A 25873-nucleotide genomic window follows, 5' to 3' on the forward strand; every position below is an offset into this window, starting at 1 on the left:
GGCAGCAATTACCTTCCTTCCCTGGACTTTCTGACTCTTTGTGTTGCTAGACAGAGTAGCCAGGTAGCTTGTGGCTGCATTAGGCAGGAAACTCAGAGTTCAAGAACCTCAGAAGCCAAGAAAAGGTTTGGGTAGAGGGAGTGAAACAAGAGCAGAGACAGCGCCTGGGCTCTATGCGCAGGCTCCCTCTGTTAGCCGAGAGGCCAGGTATCTCACAGTCATGTCTTCTGCCCAGCATCTCACTGGCCAGGTTCAATTCATGTTAGGAATTTGGAGTGAGTGGGTATCTGTTAGCCAAGTCTTGGGTTACCCCAAATTAGCTCATGTCCTTTACTGCTTGTTTCCTCTAATTATACAGTACATATCCAAACCCCCAATTATCCAGAATAGACCAGGCTGCCTGCTCCGCGTGGAAAACATTTGACAGTGGTTATGATTTTCTTGCCTAGACCTTGGCAGTGCCTTCGTCCCTCAACCTCCTGGCCCTTTAAGATTGTGAAACCCTGGTGCTTGTGTAAGTCAGGCACATCTCCTTGAGGAATTTCTTCACTGGGCAGCTTGCCCCTTTGAAACCTTAGTCATTCTGAGCAGTACCCAAAGAACCTTCTTGACTCTTAATTTTTCTGCCACGGCCCTATTTGTATATAATATTTGTGGTGTCTGACTCTTGGTCTCTTATTGCCGAAACTCATGCTTGTGAATGTCTAGGTCACTCCTTAAAACCGGACAGCCCTTGATTACTAATGGAAGGTGACTCATTTCCTTCCAGGCAAAGACTGGCACTGACTGTCAGAGTCCTAAGTTGTATCTACACACAGCTCAGTGATGAGCCTCACATAGCCCTTCTAAGTTGTTATTGGTGGTGGTTTGTTTTGGAGACAAGATCTCTCTCCTTAACCTTCTTTCTCCTTAACCTTGCCTGGAACTTACTGTGTAGAGTAAGCAGGCTTTGAACTCAAAGAGATCCACCTGTCTCTGCCTCTGCTGGGATTAAAGGCTTGTACCACCACACCTGGCTCCTCGGGTTTTATGGGAGGCAATGACAACATCACTGTGACCTGGGGAGCGAGCAGGAGAGGCCTTCGTGCTGAGTTGAAGGGATGCCTGNAAATGAGTTCTGGAGACAGATTTACCTAAGGGTTTTATGGGAGGCAATGACAACATCACTGTGACCTGGGGAGCGAGCAGGAGAGGCCTTCGTGCTGAGTTGAAGGGATGCCTGAAAATGAGTTCTGGAGACAGATTTACCTAAGGGTTGATTCCCTGTGAGGGATTCTTCCCAGAGCACTGTCTCTCACACACATGTCAGCCATTAAAATGTCTCCTGTAACTTACCTGTAAGGCTTGAGGTGTCTGCTGCCGTGTCATTCTGTGCTGAAGAAAGCAGGCTGCCATGCTGGCATGGGGGTTTGGGGATGATGCTAAGGCCTGGAAGGGGACAGAGGTCCCTGGTCTCTGGATTTCCTCCTGGTGCCCTGATGGTTTGTTCTGTTTTGCTCGGTCTTGGCCTCCTTGTTTCCTGTGAGGGCTTAGCTCAAGGTGACACCTTAGCAACAGTTCATCTACATAAGCATCCACAGGCCCTTTGGAGGGACTGCTAGACTCCACGAGGGGTGTGATTCTTGCCCAAGGAGTGGGACTTGGAGTTCTTACATCCTGGGGTTGAAGGGTGCTGAAGGAGTTAAGTGTCACTATTGAAGTCACCACGTTCAGGAGGAGGGTAAAGACACCTTAGGGTCCTTCCTACTCATTGTGATGTATATATGACACAGAACACAGCAGAGTGAGTTCCTTTGTGTTCCTCTGTGTATTCGACGGACTGGAATATAGACAGGGATTCAGTTAGTTCTCTTGACCTCATTAGGAAGAAAGCTGGACAGCTTATCTTCTTTTTTCTTTATGGTAGCAATCCTTTAAGAACTGGTGTGGGTAGACATATGTGTTATCATGGAAGCAGACCTTAAAAACAAAAGATTTGGGTTTTTGTGGAGCAGTTTGAAAGAATAGGCATTTTCATTTTTCAAAAGTCCAGTGAATCCAAACAATGGGGAGATCACAGCTCTCGGTGGGTGAAGTGTGTGTCCCTGTAACTCCAGGGCTGTGAACAGAACTGAGGGGACCTGTACAATTTCAAAGCAACTGTTGGAGATTGTTTGGTCCAGCATCTTACTTTTAGAAAATGGGTGTTTATTTTTACGTTATATGGCAGAGTGCTTGGCTTGCATGTGTGAATGTCCTCTGCCTGCATGCTTGGGGCTCTTGGAAGACCAGAAGAGGGCATCAGGTTCCCTGAAGGCAGAGTTACAGAGGGTTGTGAGCTGCCAGGTGAGTTCCAGGATCTGAATTCTGGTCCTCTGCTCGAGCAGCAAGTGCTCATAGCCACCGAGCCATCTGCCCAGAACCAAGCATCTCATTTTTAACACAAGGAAGACTGAGGATCAGAGAGGTAAAGTGATTTGTTCAAGGTAACATGTCCAGCAGCGGAGCCAAGGCTAGTCTGAGGAAAGGGCTGTGGGTCAGCAACTTTACCAGAGAGATCTGGGGCCATCCTGGAGCCCTTGGCCAAACATTGTAAAAACTTTAATATTCATTCAGATAGACAAAAGGTCACAACTGTTAGACACACATGGCTATGTACGTTTGCACACATATGTTTTATATGTGACAGACTTGGATTGTGAGTGTTTACACACACGTGCATACACTTGTGTGTGCACCCATGCCCTCAGAGTCTCCCATAGAACCGTCCTGAAGGCTTCTGGACAGTGCTGAGGAGAGTGTGGGTCCATCTGTAGTGGCTTTGCCCACATGTCTAGTCAGTGAAGCACCTCTCCAGAAATGATGTAGAATGTCTGTGGCTTGTGCCACGGTTCCTGCTGTATACTGTCTTTGCTTACACTCGTGACCTTGGCCTTGAGCTCCATCTAGAAGCACAGATCAGCCTGGGCCGGTCAGCTCTGGCTTTGCTGTGCTTGCTGCTACTGCCCCTAAAAGTATTTCTGCACTTGCCTTTGCCTTCGCTTTGGGCACAGTGGAGTGGTAAGTTCAGCATGTCTGTTGAATGTTTAGTTTCTGTAGTATGAAAGGCCACAGACCACTATAAAGTCTCAGATAAGGTTTACTCCCAAGAATTGCTCTTCCTCCCTCCCCCTGATAGGCAGTGACTCTGTTTTTAAGAGGAGTAGTTAGGAACCATAATTATTTTGCAGATGTCTACTGTTTTAGGTATTTATTTATTTATTTATTTATTTATTTAGGTGTTGGCAACCAATCTGGAGTCCTGCTGTTGTCAAATGCTCTACCTCTGAGCCACGCTCCCAGTCTTTGTCTTCCTGTTTCTCTATACAGATGGTGTGGCACTGGGCTGTCTTTCTGAAATTAAACATTCTTCATAATAACTGCTTCTCAAATGGCCTGGTTTCTATAACCCTGCTTTGTTTTTTGTTTTGTTGTTTTGTTTTGTTTTGTTTTTCTCCTTCTCTTTCTTTTGCTCTGGTCTTGGGAGTTAAACCTAGGGACTCACACAGGGGACTCAAGGGTTCTACCAACTGAGTATTATTATCTCTAGCAGAAATGGTCTTATTTGCAGTGAACAAGAGTTCACCTAAACGGTAAGCCCTTTTGCCTTTATGATGTTAGTGGTGTCCTGCCCTCAGAGCAAGTGTCAGCAAACTTCCTTTAAAATGCTACATAGCACATCTTTTAGGCCAAGAGTCAAGCTGACAGTTCTGTGTCACTTTATGCCCATTTAAAATGCCACCAGTGACAGTTCCTGAGCTGATGATCCAAACATAGATGGTGGAGTGTGCCAGCTCACCTTAGGGCTCAGGAGCCATTGGAAAGCTTCCTGTTTTCCCAGAAGTGCCAGATGCCAGAAAGCCACTGTTTCTGCTGTTTGTTCTTGATTTAATGTGCAATGATGTTCTTGAAGCAGAGGAGCTGAGATCACAGCAGTGAGCTACCCTTGATCTCTCTGCTGCCTGCTTTTGGTCGATGCCATCTCTGGCTGAGGTGATGTGTGCTAGTTACAGCCGGGGTTTCTACTAAATTAACGAGGAACATCATTCAAAGAAGTGAACACCACTCATTTTTCTTTGGCAAATAATTATTCTCATTACCATCAAAGTAATAAATGTTAGTTGGTGTAAATGCCATAAAAGTTATCTTTTGTGTGGACAAGTTTTGGGGTTGGGTGTTGTGACAGTGGTGGTTTAATAATCATATTTGCTCTTAAAAGCATCTTGAGAGGCTTGCAGGTAAGTCTGGCAGAGCTGGTGCGGCCTGGTAGCTGCTTCTGGGCACAGCAATGCAGCAAGAGCCTCTTACACGGGCACTACAATTTCTGTTGTATGTGACAGAGGGTTTATGTGCAGCAGATATGCACTCTGAAAGCTGAGTAACTTTACACACACACACACACACACATATATATATATATATATATATATATATATATATATTAGGAAAATGTGATGTAAAGAAATCTATTCCATATGGGGTAGGACAGCTTTGAATAGTCTTGGGTTTATGAGGGTTAAGAGGTAGGTGCTTTGTGTATAAAGAATCTTAATTAGCTTAAAGATCCTTTAGGTAAATAGCTCAACCCAGTGGTTCCCAAACTTCCAGTGTAATTGAAGTCTGGAGCCTTTAAGTTGTAAAGATTATGTGGACCCTTGCATCTTGCCCTTTGGCATCCGTTAAGAATGTGAGCACTGAACAGCTGAATGGCTTCCATATGCTAGTCACTGTGTTTGGCACATAGGGTATAGTAGAGAATAACTCTTGTCTATTAGAGAGGATAAATAATTGTAGTAAAGGTTAATGCAGTGTGTCAGATTTATGGGAACATAAAGTGGGGATGTCCCTTCCAAACCTTCTCTTTCCCTTTCTCTCCTCCCTCTTCCCCTTTCTTCTCCTTCCTGTATCTTCCCCTCTTCTCCTTCTTTTGGGGGTAGGGACAGGGTCTTATTGCCTGAGCCTCCCGAGTGTGCTTACAGGCAGCATGTGGCTGCCAGCAGGAAATAACGTTTAGGCAGAGGCTTGGAGGAATTTTAGGGCATGGTTGCATGGTTGAGACAGAGGGTGGAGAGAGTGGGGGCTTTGTGACTGGCGTGTGCATAGGTCTGGCAGGAGGCATGTTGGATTGTAGCATGTTCTTTGAGCTGGAGGAAGCTGAGTACAGAGAACGTACAGTGCATGAATAAAAGCTACATTGAAATCGTTGTTTCAACACAGTGCACCAGGTCAAAGTCTACAAGGAATTCAGGTATCTTCCCAGGGCTTGGGAATGATGCACAGTGCACGAGCAAGGTCTGCCTCCATCAGCAGTAATATAAAAGTCTCTCAGATAGACTGTTAGGTTAATCATAACAGCATCTTATATACATTCAAATGTGGATCAGATACAACTTAGTGGTGTAAGGAGTGCTTGTCAGGATTACAGCCCCTGGCATGCTGCTGCGACACAGCACTTAGAACAGGCATCTCCTCCTCTCAGACAGTTTGTCTGTTATGGCGAAGGGTGTGCTTGTTGTGAACTCATATGATAAGAGCCGGTCTGTGATGTGTTAGTCACATTCGAATATTTTTTCAGGTTTCAGGGCATATGGTAAAGGACTGATTATTTCTTCTGCCACAGCAAGGACACAAGCCTCAGCACTGTCTGTGTGTCCCGGTTCCATCATTCAAGGCTGCTGAAGAGCCTGGGCACTCAGCTTGGTCTCAGAGCTCTGATGAATGAGCTGAGACTGTCTGCTGGAAGATAAGGGCGCTCACGACATTCCATTGTAAATAAAGCATGTGTTCCCATCTCCTCACTCCTTATACCAGCCTCCTACAGAGGGTCGAGTTGCTGTGAATGAGTGGGTCTGAGGTCGTGCCTCTTCAGCCTCTTCAGTCTGGATGTGTTAGCATCAGTGTGCTTGTTGCTTTATTTAGATGAGGGGGTGGAAAAACCTGAGCACCTGTGAACCAAGCGAGGTGGGACTCCAGAAGACGAGCCCTGGCCTCCCAGCTCCCTTGTCGGTTTTTTTCCTGTGGGAAACTTTTAATTTGGAAGCATTCAGCTAATGTGGGAATCAAGATTAACATTTTCTGAAATACTTGTACAAGAAAGGCAGAAATGTGCTGTCCAGGAAGCAGATTTACATAGTAGAAAAAAATGCCTGCCTTGCAGGGTTTGGTAGTCTTTGTGTGTCAGATGTGAGTGTGTGTGTGTGTGTGTGTGTGTGTGTGTGTGAGAGAGAGAGAGAGAGAGAGAGAGAGAGAGAGAGAGAATGTGTGTGTATGTGTGTGTGTGTGAGAGAGAGAGTGTGTGTAGGTTGATTATATATAGGTCTTTGTTTCCTTTACATCAAACCAAGAAGGCCCTAGAAAGCATGTTTTACCACAAACAGCCTGTTTGGGGCTCCACTCTGCACACCAGCACTTCCCCTTCTTACCGAGGAAGGTGTGCTGTTTTTTTCTCTGGTTTTCTTTATCTCCCTTTCTTTTCTGGAAGTAGCAGTGGGGAATGGGTGGGAGTGGGAACATGGGAAAATGTATATGATAAAGCAGCTTCCATTTTCTCTAATTACTAGGAAGTTAACTGAAGTCTGTGCTTAAAACAAAACAAACAAACAACAACAACAAAAAAACAAACCACAGCAACAACAAAACAGTCATCAGTGAGCACAACCCAGTTAGTTACTTTTGCATAGAGTCACAGAGTTAAGAGGCTGAAGGTCCTGTGAGCTGTTGGGCTGAAGTTCTTGAAATGAGGGCCATGTCAGGTTACCCAGTGGCCTGGGCTGTTGAGTACAGCAGGGGCATTTAGGCTGGAGTCCGAATGCTTTGGGGCATCTGGATGTTTCCAGCCTGGCTTTGGGAAAGTTAAAAGGGAACTTTCACTGGTTACGCTAGCTTCGCCTGTTAGCAATTACTTTTATCTACTTTAACAGGGGAACAGGAACAGGGTAGGGGTGGGTGGCGGTGGCAGGAAACCTGGCTGGCATCATGGTCGCAGGAAAGAACAGACTGATTTGGGTCCCTTCAAACTGTAGACCTTTGTTACTGACCAGTGTTTAATTTGGTTTGTGGGTTCTGTTAGCCCCCACCCCATTCACCTTAATGACCGTCCCCGTCCTGGGCTCAGCAGAGGCTGGCTGCCGCTGCAGAGTGGAGGGCTGAGAGGCCCAGGGCAAGAAGAAAGTGGGCTGAAAGCTGCGTTCTGTTTAAAGAATTTTCTGCTGGAAACTAGCCCAGAGGGAGTCAAGAGGAGCTTTAATGAGGAGCAGCTGCGCTGCGATCAGCCCACAGGAGACATTTTCCCTCCATCCCACATTCTGCACAGGTTTTGAAAATTCACGATTTTGAAATTGCTGTTGTGTGAAGAATGCCCCTCCCTCTTGTGTGTGGTGGGGCTTTGCTTTGTTGTTGTTTTTAATGACCAGATCCTCACCAAAAGTAAAAATAAAACTCCTAAAAACAAAAACAAAAGGGTTGCAGTAGAGCCGGGGCACAACTTGGGCTCACCCTGCTGCTGGACATTTGGTGGGGAGAGTGGGGTGAGCAAACCCTGGGGTTTACTTGCAAGTGAGGTTTGTTTCCTTCTCAGACTTCACCCGTTTGGAGCTGACAGAGCTTCTCATGCTCTTGGCGTTTCTCTCGATGGGTGGCTGTTCACGTGGGAAAGTTTTCTGCCCTGTATTCCTGGGGAGACAGCCTGAGCTGCAGCCATGGCAGATAGACTATAGGTGGGAACTGCCATTCACGTCCCTGCCTCATGTCAAGAATGCAGGCCTGTGAGACGCAGGGGCTGTTTCAGGGAAGGGGGGCTGTACCGGAATCCTTTTGGATGGAATCTTTTCTACTGCGTTTCTCTCTTTCCTGCCTTCACCCTATTCTACCATGTGCATGTGAAATGAACAGTAGGTTCTTTTATGTCATCAACAGTAGACTTTTAAGAACTAGGTAATGGATGTAGCCGTGGGGACCAGGCAGCAAGCACCTGCCTGTGTCTGTGGCCCTGCCTGCTGTGCTCATCTCTAAGGACAGAATAAGACCTGGGGCTGCCTGGTTCTGCTGTCTTTTACTTAGCATAATATTTCCAGTGTTGTAGGATGTGACAGGAGTCCATCTCTCTTCACAGACTTTTATTTCTCTACTCATCAGATGACGGGTATTTGGGCTATTTCTACCTTCAGCTATTTATTACGAGTCATGCTGGCATGGACATATGGACGAACATTTTTTTTTTATGAAGAGTCTAGTATGAACATATAATTTTAGTTACTGTGGTGTATGTGTGTGTGTGGGGCAGAATTTTAGAGAAAGATGTATCTTATAATGGAAAGACCAAAGACTGTTAAAGCAGCAAGCCAGTAGTTTTACTTAAAAAGAACATTTGCTACATAGTGTTCTCAGTGCTGTGATGATGTGAAGACCCCAGGAGGGCAGGCACTCATACCGAGTCTGTGTCAAAGAGAGGGGGCCAGTGCTGTGCTCCCGAATCCATGGTGAGCCAGCTCTGCAGTCCAGGCGGCTGGTTATGGGGCACAGGCTCAGTAGCACCAAGTGAACGCTTAGTAATCTAAGTGTAGTCAACGTAGTAAAGGCCTGCCATGGGCGCGTGTTGGTGCAAGCAGGGCCTGGTGATTGCCTCTTCGGAATATTTTAGAAATGCTTATGGCATTTGATAGAAATCACCTTACGGTGCCTTAAGGTTCTGCTATTTAGGGATGTGTGGAGGTGGGAAAAGAGCCAGTAACAAGATGTCTGGCCTGAGGCTTTAAAGATGATCTGAACTGCTATCAAGAGGGAAACTGTGAACATGACTGATAAGCGTTACAGGAATTCGGTTAACAAGACTTGTCAGACACAGCAATTATATATAACTTAAAGGGATTAAATAAAAGTCGAATTATGACCCCTAGAAAATTGGAAGAGCTGAAAGTTTCATGGAAAAATGATGTTTTCCTAATGTTTGTCTTTAAGTCATTGGCAGGACATAGTATGATAGGTGAATGGCTTAGAAAGCTAAACCGGTGCCCTAGAATGGTGTCCTTTGGCATCTGTTGTGTTTAAATCATTGTAAAATGACAAACATTAAGTGTATAGTAGAGAAAAGAGCAGTGTGGCCCAGAGTTGAATTGAAATGACCATGATGGAAGAGGAAAAAGGTAGACTAACTTTGCCAGGTCTTGTGAGAGACATGGTCACATTCTAGATAGTGTGGGAAGTGACCCGCACAGCTTCCAGTGGGAATGGGGACTCCCTTACAGTGAGCAGAGAAGTGTCAGCTAAGCCTGACCAAGTCCGAACTCTCAGAAGGTGATCATGGAGCCTGCTGGGCTGCAGGCTGTGTTCTGAGAACTGAGGTGTGGATGGAGAGAAAGAGGACTGTCTGCCCAGAGTCCGAGAAGCCTGTTTGTACGCAGGATGCCTTCGTAGAAGGAAAGGGCAGAGGGACTTAGTTGAAAAGGTAAGTTAGAAGAGACCTGCATATATTTTAAGCTAAACACAAAGACACAGAGGAATGGTAAACCCAGGACATTTTAATTAGGAAATTGGATCTTCACCAATAAGTAAGTCTAGTTTCATATAAAATTTTATATGAAACTAGACTTACTGTGTGTGTCATCCCAAGGACTCTGGAGAACCCTGACTCTGTACCGCGACTAAGGTCTCCATGTTCTTGCCAGCTTACAGCTTCCCTCCGTCGTTCCTCCTTATGCCCTTAGGTGTGGCATTACAGGGTCCCTTGCTGCTCCTTGGCTAAGCTAGGGTTGCTTCCATCCTTAGGACCTTGGTGCTTGGTGCTCCGTGTCCCTTTGCCTCACACACTTTCCCCTCAGTCAGCAGCCTCAGGTAAAAGGTACATTAGGCAGAAGGAAAGCTAAATCAGGAAGTGGTGTGGGGCTGGAGCAATGTCTCAGTAGCTGAGAACACAGGCTGCGTTTGTCATGGACCTGGGCTATGCCCTAGCACCCACAGAGTGGCTCATAACTACTGTAACCCCAGTTCCAGGAACCCAGCACCACACTCTGGGGAACCCTGACCCTGCACCACGACTAAGGCCTCATTGCCTTTGTCTCTGCTAGACTTTACATCTATGAGCACAGAGGTTTTTCCAGCACAGTTGTTCCTCAAACCAGCTGGGCATTGGCTCCAAGAATCCCACAGAGCCTTTGGATAAAGTTACACAGTCTTTTTTTTTAGATTTATTTATTTTATGTATATAAGTACGTTGTACCTGCCTTCAGATGCACCAGAAGAGGGCATCTGGTCCCATTACAGATGAGATGGTTGTGAGTCACCATGTGGTTGCTGGCAATTGAACTCAGGACCTCTGGAAGAGCAGTCAGTGTTCCTAATTGCTGAGCCATCTCTCCATGAGCCATCTCTCCAGCCCGACATAGTTTTTTTGTTCAACCTGTGCATATACTCCCACATTAAATCATCTGCATATTACTTTTAATGCTTAATATAATGTTAGCGCTGTGTAAATAGCTGCCATGATATATATTTGGGGAATGGCAAAGCAACTGAACATGGCTAGTGCAGATGCCATCTTGCCCCCACCTGGCAGACATTTTTGACCTATGGTTGGTTGAGTCCTTGGATGCGGAACCTATGTGTATCCATGACTACTAGGAAAAAAAAAAAAGCCTGGCACACAGTCAGTATTTGCTAAGTGTTTGCTCTGACAGTTAATGAATGGGTTTAATATTTTTTGTACTAAACTAGTAGAGTATTCTTCATCATCATTAATGTCATGATTAATAAGCATATTGGATGCTATTAATAGGCTCCATGTCTTCTCTACTGAGGAATTGGCAAACTTCTGCAAAGTTCCAGGGACTAAATATTTTTGTGGGCCATGTGGTCTCGCTGTAAACACTCTACTCTGTTGTTGTGGCAGCCATGGCCGTCTGCAAATGAGCAAGCCTGGCAGATCGCCAACGTGACTAGTTATGGATGCGGAAATGGGAATTTATATATTTTCCAAGTGCCACAAAATATGATTTTTAAAAAAAGTTTTTCAAGCATCTACAAATGTAAAGACCACTCATGGTTTATAGGCCATACAGAAACAAGCCACACCAGACCCCTAAGGATTCCTTGCTTCTTTTCCACTGTGGCCAGCTTCTTAAACACCATCTACTCGGTGGAAACTTATTTTCTGTTCTTGGTAGGGAAGGGCTATTTGGATTAAACCCTAGAAACAGAGAATTCAGAAATGCATCTCGGAGGTTCCAGAACTTTCCTGTTGATCGTTTCTGGGTTCTCGGGGACCTTGTTCTCATTGTATGTTCATGATGTTGACATTTAAATGAGTTTGCATTTTCTCAGCCGACGCCACATGGCAGCGCTGGGGGTGGCGCAACAGTTGAGGAGCAGAGCTGGGCAGAGCCCACCCGGGTTTACAGGCACGCCATTCTTCACACGGTGCATGGTTCCCACCCTGGAAGATCAACAGGCCTGATGCCCAGAGGCCTGTAGCTGTGAGTGGGAGGTGGGATACAGTTTCTTAGCATCTTCCACAACACATTTCTTGAATAAGCCGCAAGTGCTTTTAATAATCCCTTGCAGGGTTAATTTTAGCCACGCCACACTGGTGTTCTCAGTGCCTCTATTTAAGAAAAAGAAATCTAGCGAAGCCTCACAGCCTATTGTCAAAGCAAGCTGTGATTTGGATAAGGCAACATATTTTCCTCAGCACGCTTGGAGAGAAAAATGGTTTTTATTTGCTGAGCATTTTAATCCTTATAATTTTTTTTCACATACTTGAGTTTGCCTGGTTCTCACACAATCCCACAGTGTAAGTGGCCCTTTTAACTATTTAAGATGCCAGTGAGGAGAAGCAGTCAGCCCAAAGCCTGGACTCTTCTTAAAATTAAGTAACTTAGTTTTCATTCTCTGTCTGTGCGTATCTATGTGTGGGTGTGTGCGTGTGAGTGCAGGGAAGGGAGCCAGAGGCATCAGGTTCTCCTGGAGCTGGAGTCACAGGCTCTTGTGAGTTGTCTGCTGTGCGGTGCTGGGGATCAAACTCGGGTCCTTTCAAGAACAGAATGCTCTTAACTACTGAGCCATCTCTCAGCCCTGACACCGGGACTCTTGACAAGACCTGTGCCCTTCTGAAGTGCACTCCCTTTCCACAGCCAGTCTGTTGGTTTCATCACTGTGAGCTCTGCTCCTTGCCTGTCTGGAGAGTGACTTACTGATGAAGAAGCTCAAGAGTCCTGTCCTCTCTCCCCGCTCCCCCCCCTCCCCCACCGTGTAGAGTTCTGGGAAGGGGCAGGAGGCCTTTGCTGATGACCTCACACACCGTCCCTGTTTACCAGCTACTTTCCCCACCAGTCGTTATAGTTACTGCGCAATTCTTCTGAGCTGTTGTCTTAGTTCCCCAGTTTCATGCCTTCCTCATATTTTTCAAAAACCTTATGGCTAATGAGGTGTCTTTGGTGTGCTTGGTAAAAGCAGGAAGGAATTCAGTGCTTCCAGTCATCAAGGAAGACATGACAGGAGCTGGGTCTGTGGGTGAAGGTTTGGTTTAAAGATGTTTTAGGTAGGAGTGGAACAGGCTTCTGTGTCATTCTCCTGTCCTCCAAAAAGTAAAATTGACAAGTAGATCACTCAGGTATCTGAGGCTCCAGCCAAACAGCACACATTCTAGTTAGAAGCACACTCTTTGTGTTCTTGTTACGTAGTCGTTAGTGGTCCCGATTAAACAACTTCACATCCTTCCTGAGGCTGTTTAGAGAACATTTCTGTAAGTGATTCATGTGGTTTGGGGTGTCTGTGTGTCTTACAAACGAGAGGAACAACTTCTCAATGAACTAATTGGAAAATGTTGGGGAAAGTTGTTTTGAAGCAGGTTCTCATACAGTTCTGGCTGCCCTTGATTTCAGTGCGTGGCCTAGGCTGGCCTTGAACCTCCCAAATCCTGGGGTTGCAGGTGTGTGTCATCACGCTCAGCCAGAGCGTTGGTCTTGAATGAGTTCCCTGCCATACACAGCTGTTTGAGTGCGTGGTACTTGAGATTTTCTATGCATTCTTCATTATACCCAGTTTTTCATTTGCTTATTTATTTATCAACATTTACGATGTCTCTTTGAACCCTTCCTGCACCTTCCTTTCCTCCTCTGTGTCGGTCTTAGCTACCTGATATAACCCAGCGAGCCAAGTGCAGAACAGAGAGAGAGAGAGAGACCTACCATGTCCTAGCACTCAGTTGTGAAGGAGCCCATGATGACAGCTATATGTTAACTGGGAAGTCTGGAGGGCTCAGTGTACTTGTTATCATGAAAGCGTCATAGTCCTGTCCACTGCCTCGCCAACATGAGAAAGTTACGGCCACAAAGGAGGCAGGTCTTCACAGCACTGTATAAGGAGACCATCTCAGCCTGTGCTGATGGACAGATGTGGTGGGTATATTTTACCTCTGAGGAAGGGTCGTGCTGCCTGGCTGTAGAAGACCCTGCTGGGTCGCCCGTCTGGTATTTTGTTACCTGCCAGGACTCACAGGGACTTGGAGATATAGTAAGTTCTCTGAGTACCACTTCCGCAGTCAGAGAGTTTATAGATTGTACCTTTACATGTCTTTGTTCACACTTGAATATTTTCTTGCATGTACAACATCGTTTTCTGGTCTTTGGACTCACAAGAAATCAGGTGGTTTTCATGGAATTTTTTCTTCTTCTTAATACAGATGTCCAGAGGGCTTCTTGGGAGAATATTGCCAACATCGAGACCCCTGTGAGAAAAACCGCTGTCAGAATGGTGGTACTTGTGTGCCGCAGGGCATGTTGGGGAAAGCCACCTGCCGATGTGCTCCAGGGTTCACAGGAGAGGACTGCCAATACTCCACCTCTCACCCCTGCTTTGTGTCCCGCCCTTGTCAGAATGGGGGTACCTGTCACATGCTCAGCCGGGACACCTACGAGTGCACCTGCCAGATCGGCTTCACAGGTAATGGGTTCAGCCAGAGCATGTGCTTTCCGGTCCTCCGAGCCTTACCCTGTGTTAGCGACTTCTCACTGCTGGGATAGAACACTTGGATCACAGCAGCTCCGAGCACCGCAGCTCCAAGAAGAGTTTATTTTCTCTGTTAGTTCTAGAGGAAGGATACATAGTATCTAGGGAAGGCATGGGGGTGGGGTGGGAGGTGGGGGGCTGCACCCTGACAGAAAGTTGGCTGGTCAGTTTTCAACCCCAGATAGGAAGCAGCTCAGCTCACACCCTGCCCTGGTCTCTGTGCTTCCTGCAGTAGGGACTCCCCAGGCAGCACTGCCAGCGGTCTAGATAGGAGCCTGTGAGGGATGTTTCTCATTCAAACTCCCACATCGGGGTCCCCCAACTCCAGTGTACATTTAGCGTTATAATACAAGTTGGAATATGGGGAAAGGCTCAGGGACACTTAAAAAAAATCTGTTAATAGATAAATGTTAGCTATTTTAAACAAGTAAAAGGTTAAAAATATGATTAAAAGGACATACAATATGTGAGATCCTTTATATAGTATAGAAAGAAAATAATTCAAGAATAACGTTCTAAAACTTCTTTTATATTGAGGCACTGAGAATCTTTTAATTTGTCAGGTGAGCAGTCAGTGCGTCCTGTACCTTTGGAGAGTTTGAAGGGATAGAGGGGGAGAAAGGGAAAAGGTCAGAGGTCTTGAAGTATTTGCTTAGACACTGGCTTTTCTGGCGTCTCGAACTCTTCTTCCCCTACAACTTACTGACAAAAGGAGAATTGTTTGTCATTTTGGTCCCTGCTGGAGACACTAAACCAATGGTTCTATAAATCTATAAGCCAAAATGAACAGAGTGGTCAGAAAATTAGACTTCCTTTCTTCTGTTTGAAGAAACATGGTCTTGTTAGAGAATCTAAGAAGTGCTCAACTCAGTACCCATCAGCAGACATGACTGAGAGCCTGCTGTGGGGACCCAGCTTTGTTGCTGTGGTGGCTGACATGGGTGGAAGGATACAGCACTGGGTGGGCATTGAGGGCAGTTTGAAGAGGTGGCAGCTGTTGGGCAGAGTTGTCAACAGCAGGTAAACGAGAGGCGTTCCCAGCTGAAGAGCGGCTCAGCAGCGACCTGGAGCTAGGAGAGCGGTGGATCCTGACCCTGGGCCGCAGGACTAATGGACTCCTGCCGGCCTGGCTTCAAGTAGCCAACACTCAGTCTACTTAGGTGCCCTATCCCCTGTGTCTTTGAGTGTCACCCCAAGGCCTCAGGGAGCACCTGAAAGACACCATTTGTCTGAAGATCTTCAGGTGACACTACTATGCGCTGTAGAATCTAAAGTCTAGGGGTCTCCATGTAAGGTCTTGTTGTTCGCTGGCTGGGAGACGGAGCTGCTGAGTGTGGACCTGGCTCCCTTTGTGAGTGGTACTGAGTTCTGTTACCCTTCCTTTAGGGAAGCAGTGTCAGTGGACAGATGCCTGTCTATCTCATCCCTGCGAAAATGGAAGCACCTGTACGTCTGTGGCCAGCCAGTTCTCCTGCAAATGCCCTGCCGGCCTCACAGGGCAGAAATGTGAAGCTGATATCAATGAGTGTGACATTCCAGGACGCTGCCAACATGGTGGCACCTGCCTCAACCTTCCTGGTTCCTACAGATGCCAATGTCCCCAGGGCTTCACAGGCCAGCACTGTGACAGCCCTTATGTGCCCTGTGCACCCTCGCCCTGCGTCAACGGAGGCACCTGCCGTCAGACTGGTGACTTCACTTTCGAATGCAACTGCCTGCCAGGTGAGGAGCTCTCTTGGCTATGGGAGTGGGGATAAACCAACCTCAGGATGAAGGCGGAGGGTGTGCTTCCCAGAGCCTCCTTTAGGAAGCAAAGCAGGGGGAAGGGGAAGTGAGAGCTTTGTGTGGGGTGGGTTGCTGGCAAGGGAGGGGTTTTATGGGCTCACTGTGGTCCATAAGTAGAGCAGGGGGTAATTTAACATGTCACGAGTTTATGACGATGAGTGCTTAGGAAATTGTTTATTGTCCCTTTTGGAGAAACAGTTCTAAGAAACGGCCAGGAAGATCTGGAGTGGGGAAGACGGTGAGAACCACACACTGTGTGTGTGTATGTGTGTGTGTATGTGTATGTATGTGTGTGTGTGTGTATGTGTGTGTGTATGTGTGTGTATATGTGTGTGTGTATGTGTGTGTGTATGTGTGTGTGTGTATTTGTGTGTATGTGTATGTGTGTGTGTGTATGTGTGTGTATATGTGTGTGTATGTGTGTATGTGTGTGTGTATGTATGTGTGTGTATGTGTGTGTATGTGTGTATGTGTGTGTGTATGTATGTGTGTGTGTTTGTGTATGTGTGTGTGTGTGTGTGGTAAGCACTGTAAGCCAAAGTGGCACCAAGCGGGAGGATCAGCTCTCTTTTATGCTTCTGCACCCCCCCCCCCCACAGCCCCCACAGAATAGTTACCTCTCTTGGGTCCCCTCCTTGACTTGGGGAGAGGGTAGCCCTTCCCACCTTGATATAGTAGTTAACCCTTTCACCTTGACATGGGAGTGGCCCTTCCCACCTCAAGCTGTGGAGACTTTTGCAAGAAGCTCTTCTGTTAACCAAGGCATTTTCTGACAAGCTGTGGTTGACGTCGTGGGAGAAACTAACCACGACACAACACTTTGCCATTCTCTTGGCTGCTCAGGGTCCTAGGTACACACACAACCCACCTCTGACACACAGAGGAGTTGTGTTTGGGGGCCCAGAGTCTGGTGATCCTTAGAGGGAGAAAGGCGCAAGGCTGGCCAGCTCACTTCACTCCATATAAAAGTAATGAGGATGCTGAAAGCAAGAATTTTGATTGGGAACAGAGCACAAGCAGCTGGAGCAGATGAATTACTAAGCAACAAAGATTCTGTTTTTATACAAATACCCTTAGCACAAAAACAAAAGAGAAAACTGTGTGTGGGGTGTGGGGTGTGTAATGTGTGTGTAATGTGCAAAATAAGCAGGATTGCCTCAAAAAGAAGTTGTTCAGCCACTCTTCGAGTGGGAGTCCTAGACTCTGGTGTTGAGTCTAGGACTCAACACATAATTGGTTTGTGTGTGTCATCTTTAGGGGCTTAAAGGTCATAGGTCAATCCTTAGTAGAAAACCAAATGGCAATTTATTTGAAACTCTTTTGGTTTATTTATTTTATGTTTAAGAGTGTTTTGACTACATGTATGTCTGTACACTACATGTGTACCTAGTAGCCAAGGAGGTCAGAAGAGGGCATTGTAGTTCCTGAAACCGGAGTTACAGGTAGTTGTGAGCCACCATGTAGGTGCTGGGAACCGAACCTGGATCCTCACCCAGACCAGCAAGTGCTCTTAATCACTAAGCCCTCTCTCTTTAGAGCACTGGTTTTCAACTTCCTTATGCTGTGACTCTTTAGTACAGTTCCTCATGTTGTGGTGACCCCAACCATAAAATTATTTCGTTGCTACTTCACGGCTGTAACTTTGCTACAGCTATGAACCGTAATGTAAATACCCGAATGTGCAGGGTATGTGGCCCGTGCTGCAGTAAGCGGCGTGTCAGAACCCTAAGTCAAGCTGGCCACTTAGCCAAGACATAAGGAGGTACATTAAATCCTACTGCTTTAGTTTCTCTTTCAATCAAGAGTAAATAACCATCATTCTAGATGCTAAATAAGCATTTAGTAAGAATTGCTGTCACCTATATTATCATGTAGGAGAGACTACGATATCTTTCTTTACACTTGCATTTGTTTGCATTTTAGGACTTAAAAACAAAAAGAGAAATATAAACAACTTCCTTTGTAGATATTTTAATATTGCAGACATTCTAATAATCTAATGTAATGGCCCAAGTGGCTCATAATTGAAGTTAGTGTGATTTATGGCTGGGGGCCGTGTGCCATTTTCAGTTTCAAGAAAATTGCTTTTAATAGTTGCCTAGAACAGGAGGCTGTTTGGCAGCAAGATATTGACCGGAAGTTAGAGAGGTCAATAAAGGAAGTCTTTAGCTGGGGAGCGATTATTCACTCGCATTGTTCTGCATTGTTATCCGATAGGCACGATAAAGCACCTCAGGGAATTCTGAGAGAGGCCAGGAAAGGCTTGTCAAATGAGAATGGCTGCTCCTCCTTGAGAAAGGAGGTGACCAGGGATTCCACAGCCAGCGGACTGCCAGGGCTGGAGTGGTGGAGTAAGGAGGTTTGGCTGTATTCCATGCTGTGCTTGGTGTGTGTGTGTGTCTATTCGTGTGTATGCACATGCATGCGTGTGTGTGCACACATCTCTAATACTTTGGAGGTAGGTACTATTTTTTGAGTTTTCTCAGAGGAAGTGTCTAGAGTCTGGCATGTTAAGTCACTTACTGAGAGTTGCACAGCTGATCCTACCTATAGAAGCAGAGCCCTGGGACCCAGGCAGGTCATTTCCAAAGCCAGCACCTGGTGTACCTGGTGGCTGTCACACGCTCATCTGCTTCTGAGGCCGCTTAGGCGTGTTTGACATCTCATTAAATGTTTTGAGCAGTTTGGATTAAAATTAAAAGTAGTTTACATATGAGGAGAAGAAGACGCTTCCATTATAAGCAATTAGTGTTTGTTTTGCTAAATTAGCCCAGGTGTACTGCACACAGCACAGAGGGCTCACTGGACTAGTGCTTGTCTTTTGGGATCACCTGATCTGAGACAGATGACTGCCTTCTGTATGTATAGAAGGAGTGGGTGGTGCACAGCACTGTGAGCAAGTTAGGCTTTTCCAGAGTGTGGAAGGCTCATGCTCTCTTCCATCCCAGGAGAGGCCTGGGCAGTGTTCTCGCAGGTCTCCTAGACTTTCATTTTCACAGTTCTTTCTTACTGTAGTTCCCTCCTCACTCCCCCTTCCTTGTTCCTGCTCTGGACAGGGGATTGAGATGCTGCTAGAATAGGAATCTCTATGTGTTGGCACACCCAGCCTAATAGAATTGTCATTTCTGTTGTCACAGTGGGGAAACCGAGTCAGCGGGGCACAAGGCCTTCTGCATCCCCTGCACTGCTGTTTTCTGCTACAGTGCAGGTCCTTGCATTTCTAATCATACTCTGACCACTCTATTTAAAATTATAGCCATCCCCTCCATCCCCATAATTACTGGCCCTGGCCTCAGTCTTTGTTTTCTTTTTCTGTGACACTTAGAGTCCTACTGTATGATCTGTACCCTGTCATTTCCTCCATTATACCTGTTGGTTATTGCTAGTTGTCCCCCAGCTCGACTGAAGGTCAGGACCCTTGTTTTTGTTTATTGATCACTGTCCCAAACACCTGAAAACAGGGCCCATGTGGAACACGCCCACAGATGCTTGCCAGGATGGTGGGTGTGACTGATGTCATTTCCTGTCTGGAATCCTGCATCTCAGGATTGGCCGCTTTTGTCCAAGGACACTAATACTGGATAAAAGTGATTTTGAGTGTTTTCAGTTCTGAAAGTTGGGGAGTAGGACATGTTAGTGATTCTGTTTGCATGGTTAAGGTGCAGGTTTTCCTGCAGAGAGCACTGTAGTTACTGTGTTGACCCAGGAGGAAGGAATTCATACCACAAAAGTCATTCAGTTTGTGCAACATTGAGAGAAATGTTCACAATTGGCATGGACAGTCCTGGAAGGTACTGGCTTTTTTTTCTCTACTCTCTATATGGTGACTTCTCAGAATGCCATCTGGTCTGTCCATTGCTGTCAGTGAAAGCTTGTTTTTGTAAAGTGCAAGGGCCTGTATGCTGTGCAGGCTGAGTATGTGTCATCTCCTGGCAGGAAAGGCCTCGCGCACTTGTGTGTCTTCTGAGCTCTGTTGTTGGCGAGCAGAAGTACAACCAGCAGTGGTTCTCTCTACCATTTCCATGCTCAGGGGTGTGCGCTCTTGTCTTACACATTCAGATCACACCCTACACCTTCACCTTTGTGAGATTTCTTTCCAGGAAAAAAAAAAGCCATTGAGGTCTCTCAGTCTGCCTGAGAGGCTTCTCCTCTCCTGCCAGCAGCTCTCCACCCTCATTGAAAGGGCCTGAAGACAGGCCGACAGCAGCTCTCCTAAGAGAGCTGCTCTCTGCATGGGAGGACATGTCCCTCACTGAATGTTGCTCAGCAGGGTGGCCCACAGTTTCCTAATGGCACAGTCTTAAAATGGCCCTTCTGAGTTTAATTTTCTCCTTTTGGCCTTTTAAGGACCGGAGTTGGCTTTGAGCAGTGGACTCCTTGGGAGCCCTTCTGTGACTGATGCATCTACCGACCCGCATATCTGATCTGCGTGTTACTCCTCCGGCAGACTTGAAATGTTTTAAGGGAGTGATGGCTGTAACTTCCTGTCCCACCCTCACTTTTGGATGGACAGTTTCTTTCAAGAATTGGCTAGCCCTTTTCAGAAAGATTTCTAGAGTTTTAGTTGTTTTAATGTGATTATTTGTGTCTGCATCTCTATTTTTAAAGTGTCAATCATGCCTTATTGGGGAGGAATGGATGTGGCTTGAGTTTGCTCAGATCTCGGAACTTTTAACCTAAGCTCTGTTTTTCAGGTTGTTGTAGGGCAGACAGCTCTGGGGTCTCATAAAACAGACTGGTGAATACTGAGTGGTGCTCTGGTTCCCTCCTGGATGCTGCCCACTAGCCTTGCAATTCTGGGCTAGTGAGCCCAGCCCAGTTCCCCTCAGCTTCCGCATTTATAATATAAGAGGCTTAAAGGAGATGATCCCCAGCGGATGCTCTAATCCCCTTGCTGCAAAATAGTATGAGCTCATACGTTTAAGAACCTTCCCCTGGACTAACAGGTTTATTGAGATATAATTTACACACCATCCAGTTTCCTCTTGTAGATGTACAGTAGCTCCTACTTGCTAGACTTACGGATTTGTGTCTTCATCTCCACAGTCAGGTTGTAATGTTCTCACGCTGCAGAAGAACCACATTCTGACTGTTTATATGCCGCCCATTCTTCCTAACTCCCTCTAGTACTGGGTGACTGTGATGGACTTCGTGACTCGCTTTGCCTACTGTGGGCATTGTATATAGATGGAAACACATACCGTGTGGGCCCCTATTCATTCAGTGTGACTTGGATGCTCTACAACATGCATGGTAGAATGCACTGCCATACCTTTCCTTTGCTCCCTGCCCAATAGTCTGTCGCACAGTCTTGCCACCGTGTATTTCTCAGGGGGTGACATTTTGACTCCAAGTTCTGTCCTGTGGGTCTTTACCTGGAAGCGGAGTCGCTGAGTCATGTGGTAACGCTAACTTCCAGGCGTGGCCAGACTCACAAGGTAGTCACACTGCACTATGCTCCGACCAGTAGCCAAATAGTAGTCCAGTTCCCACCTCCATGGCGGCATTGTTGCCGTCTGCCATTTTGATTATAACAGTCCAGAGGGATGTGGCATTATCCATCTCTTTGTTTCGATTTGTGCTTCCCTGATGGCTTGCAGCGACAAGACCTGGTCCTTATTGCTTATTGTTTATGTGCTTGTTTGGGGAGTGTCCACTGAGAGCCTTTATCATTTAGTGATTGGGTTATTTGTATTTTTTGTTAAGCTGTGTAAGTTCTAAAAAAATACATCCTAGATCCAAGTCTTATTGTATGTGTGACTCACAGGCACTCTCTCCCATTCTGTGGCTGTCCCCTGCCCCCTCACTGTTTAGATGTTCTGAGGAGATCTATTTTTTTCCCTGCTTGAGCTTTTGGCCATATTTAAGCAAGCTTTGCTTAGCTCGTTAGAAAAGATCCCACTCCTATTTTAGCACCTTTATCTAGGGCCAGTGGTTCTCAACCTTCCTAATGCTGTGACTCTTTAATACAGTTCCTCATGTTGTGCTGACCCCCAACCATACAGTTATTTCTTTGCTACTTCATAATTAATTTTGTTACTGTCATGAATCTTAATGTAAATATCTGATATGCAGGACTTCTGATATGTGACCCCCCTCCAAGGATCCTGACCCACAGGTTGAGGACCTCTGATTTAGGCCTCTTACATGTCTTTGAATGAATTTTTATGTGTATCTGAGTCCACGTTCGCCCTTGTACTCATGGACATCTGATTGGTTAATTTAAATGTTCTTTACATCAAACTCATTTATGTTTGGAGCCAGGTCCTGGGAATCCTAGCAGCAATGTAGGTGGGATGCTGTGCTGGGGTCTCCTCAGTGACTGCGAGTCTGACCTTGGAACCTATGTTTTTAACAAAGCAAATTCATTTCCTTTTCCCCTGCTTACTCATTGATGAGAAAGAACTATTTTGAAAATTATCAGCTATGAAAACAGTGTCTTTCTTGCTTCCTATGGTTTTGATGAAATGTTGCTGTTTCTTAATTTGTACATGATTGGTAAATTCAATGAGTTGTAACACTAGCTAGTACAACGTCAAGGTCCCAGTTAACATTCCTTTTGGCTGAGCTACAAGGGCACTGCCACCAGCCTGCTACCTTATTCTTCACGATTTAGCCTTAGTCATGAGAGACTAAGTTAGGGAGATGATATTTTTCTTAGGGTTTCTGTTGCTATGGTGACACAGCATCACCAAAAGTAAATCGGGGAGGAAAGGTTCATTTGGTTTATACTTCCACATCATTGTCTGTCATCAAAGAAGGTCAGACCTGGACCTGAGGACAGACCTGGAGCAGAGGCTGCGGAGGGAAGCTACTCACTGACTGCATGGTAGAGGTGTAGTCAGAAGCCTCCCTTTATCACTGCTTAGGGATGGGCTTTAGCAGTTCTACATCTTCTTGTGCACTGGTCCATTTGTAAGACTTTCATGTAATAGACAGAAATAGAAGTAATTTGATAATTTAAAAAAATGTAAGTGTATGCTTCTACAGCTTTTAATTATTTCTGTCTTCTATAAGGTGACTTTTGGTTTTGTCTACTTGGTTTATACTCATTTATATGCCTGTCACATCGTCAGTCACTGTGCCATGGTTCAGCACAGCAAATTGGATGTAGAGTTCATACTATTTTGTGGTTAGGAAAGAAGAGAGCAAGACGTGATTGAAGTCTGTACCCCACAAATAGGGCATCTGTCTATCACTGTGGTACCCCAGGATCTAGTGTAAGTAGAATGAGGAAATCTGTAAGAGATACTTTGAGGAATGTTTGGTCACACAGTGCTTCAAATACGTGCTCACTGGCCACTCTTCTTAGAGCTGACAGGGCTTCTCTTCTTTAGTTCATAGGTTTGGTCACACAAGGAAGGAAAGAAACTTAGTGACAGTGACAGAGAACCACCCCGCAGGGAGTTAGGGTGAGCCTAGTATTTTAGAGTTGCAGACGTGTGGAAGACAAGCAATGTAGCCTTCACATGGAGAGAGGAAGTTAGGAATACTGGCAGTTCTAGTCACTACCAGTGCCACCTCTCCCAAAGCCTGTGTTACTGTGGAGGACTCTTCCCGATGTGGCACTTACCAGTCCAGAAAGGCAGGCTGGGCAGGTGTGTTCAGACTCCCTACCAACTGACCGACGCTGACTCAGAGTTCGTAACGCTGTGCAGTGAACAGCTTCAGGTGGGGACGCTGTGACTCAGCTCTGCTCTTCCTACCTCAAGCTCAGTGTCTCCCCTGTGTCCTCCCACCCAAGTCACCCGAGTAGTTTTGGAATCCTCTGACCTGTTGTCCAAGAAAAAAAAGAGAGAGACTTAAATCTTGTTGTTACAACACTGTTTTCTCCTCCAGTTTATTCATTCATTAAAACATTTTTCTTGGGTTAGGTAAAATTTAAGTCCTTGAAGTATTTTCATTCCTTCTTAAAATCAGCGTGTGAAAGCGCAGGTTCCTTTTTCTGTTTCATTTGGTTGATCTTCTCCCCATGTGCCCCTTACCCGCCTCCCCTACGTGTCCCTGACTGGCCTTCCATGCTTGCCCCCAACCTGCTATTTCTTCTCACTTGCATGCTTTTAGCTCCAGTACTCCTCCTTTAGGTCCAGTGCTCCTCCTTCCCCTTCACAGAAATGTCCGGTTTCCCTCTCTTTCTCCCTCCTCCTTCCCTCTCATTCCCAGCTTCCTCCCTCTTTCCTCTACTCTCTCTCTCTGTCCTTTTTTTTTTTGTGGAACTGGGGCCTGTGTCCTCTAGACAAGCACTCTACCACCAAGCTCTATGTGCAGCCCCAAAGACTTAATTAATCATTGATTGATTGAGCTGTTCTTTTTAGGAATCTAGACAGGAGCTTCGGAAAACCCAATACCCTGGTGTTTGGAACCAGTTAATGGTTGTCCAAGTATACATTTGTCTTCTCTGATTTTATTTCACAGAAATGAATGTGAGGTAACTATGAACGCAAGAGGCATACTGAATGACTTTCATTGTCTAGCTGTGCTTAAGGCCAAAGAGTAGAGGACTGGGTATTTCTTGTGCAGCAGTTGCTGGGATATGCACTGAAATTGCAAAGCAGGTCTGTCCTGTGACCATGACCTGCTAGTGAGAGCAGAACACTGTGCTGTGAGATCCTCATTGTCTTTTGTTCTTCTTTCACCAGGTTTTGAAGGGAGCACCTGTGATCGGAATATCGACGACTGCCCCAACCATAAGTGTCAGAATGGAGGAGTTTGTGTGGATGGTGTCAATACCTACAATTGCCGCTGTCCCCCTCAGTGGACTGGTAGGTTCAGGGTAGAGTACGGCACGTGGCAGACAAAACTCTTAGCAAAGTGGGTATTGTGTTCATGTTACCATAGGATGCTTAGCTGTCAGAGTGTGGAGCCTGGCTTCCATTCCCAGGCCTTGAGTGGGACTCTCCCGTGATTCTTTGCCCACTTTGAAGTGTGTTCACAGGCACCCCTGGGCAAGAAGAGCTCTGAGCTCAGAGCTGGGACAAGCACTGTTCTGGGTTGGAGAGCAGAGCTTAGCATCTGTCAGCCTGTGGTCTGGACACAGAAGTGCTCTGTAGGTATTTGAGAGGGAAAAAAAAATTGTACTTTGATGCATAACAAACTGTGCATATCTTAAGAACCCAGAGCTTATGGTTTATCTTGGACAGACATCTGTCCTATCACATTGCCAGGGGCAATGGGCAGGGACTCTTGGTGACATCATTTCTACTATGTCTTCCTCCTTTTTTGTATCTTTTTTGCACAGTAGTTTAAAGTAAGTTTTTTCCCTATCACTGACATGAGTAGGTCAGTTGTGCTTAAACCCTTAGCCTTTTTGAAGTTTCTTGTGTTTCTTAGGTTTGTAACCCGTTTTTTAAAAGGTGAGTGATCTTATGTAGGTATTTGGCTTTAGATTCTGCTCATGTTGACCTGTTTATGACTGATATAGAGATAAGTTAGAAACTGGTTAAGAAATGAAGAGCTGAATAAATAGTCTTTAAGTTAATTATGTCCAGCATGGTGGTGCACACTTTTAACCCCAGCACTTGGGAGGCAGAGATGGGTAGATGTTTGTGAGTTTGAGCCAGCTGGTCTCAAAGCATGTTCCAGGGCATCCAGAACTATGCAGTGAAACTCTGTCCTGCCCCAGCCATCAAGTTTCTATTTGTGTACATGTGTGTGTGCACATGCCTTCATGTGAGCACACATATGTATGTGTGTGTGTATGTATGTATGTATGTTTGTGTATGTATGTGGGAGTGCATATGCCATAGCATCATTTGGAGGTCAGAGGACACATCCTGGTGTGTCTTTATGCTCTCTTTTCACCATGTGGCTCCAAGGGGATTGAACTCTGGGCACTAGGCTTGTGCAGCAGGAACCTTTCTTCTCTGCACTGTCTCAACGGCCTACACTGACCATGTTTTGAATGAAGTTGATTGGCTTAATGCGGAAGAGGGAGGAGTGAGTTAATGTGACCAGAGAAACCTGAACTATCTCCTTCAGGAAACAGCCAGGGCTCTGGGTCTCTCAAATGTATAATTATTTAGAGTGCCTCTGTACTATAGACTATGGATAGAAAAGTCTAAAGAGGATTTAA

At 45.9% G+C, this 25873-nt stretch overlaps 1 protein-coding gene across 2 annotated transcripts in view; it reads left to right on the forward strand.

Annotated features, from left to right (window-relative positions):
- Positions 1 to 25873, forward strand: part of Notch2 (notch receptor 2) — a 170818-nt gene that overhangs the window by 77423 nt on the left and 67522 nt on the right. For both annotated transcript variants that reach the window (XM_029475637.1, XM_021157432.2), the window contains exons 3-5: positions 13691 to 13950; positions 15403 to 15738; positions 24441 to 24563. In XM_029475637.1, the coding sequence (XP_029331497.1) occupies positions 13691 to 13950; positions 15403 to 15738; positions 24441 to 24563 (719 nt within the window). The remainder of the gene's footprint in view (positions 1 to 13690; positions 13951 to 15402; positions 15739 to 24440; positions 24564 to 25873) is intronic.

This window comes from Mus caroli, chromosome 3, assembly GCF_900094665.2.
Source record: "Mus caroli chromosome 3, CAROLI_EIJ_v1.1, whole genome shotgun sequence".
Taxonomy (NCBI): domain Eukaryota; kingdom Metazoa; phylum Chordata; class Mammalia; order Rodentia; family Muridae; genus Mus; species Mus caroli.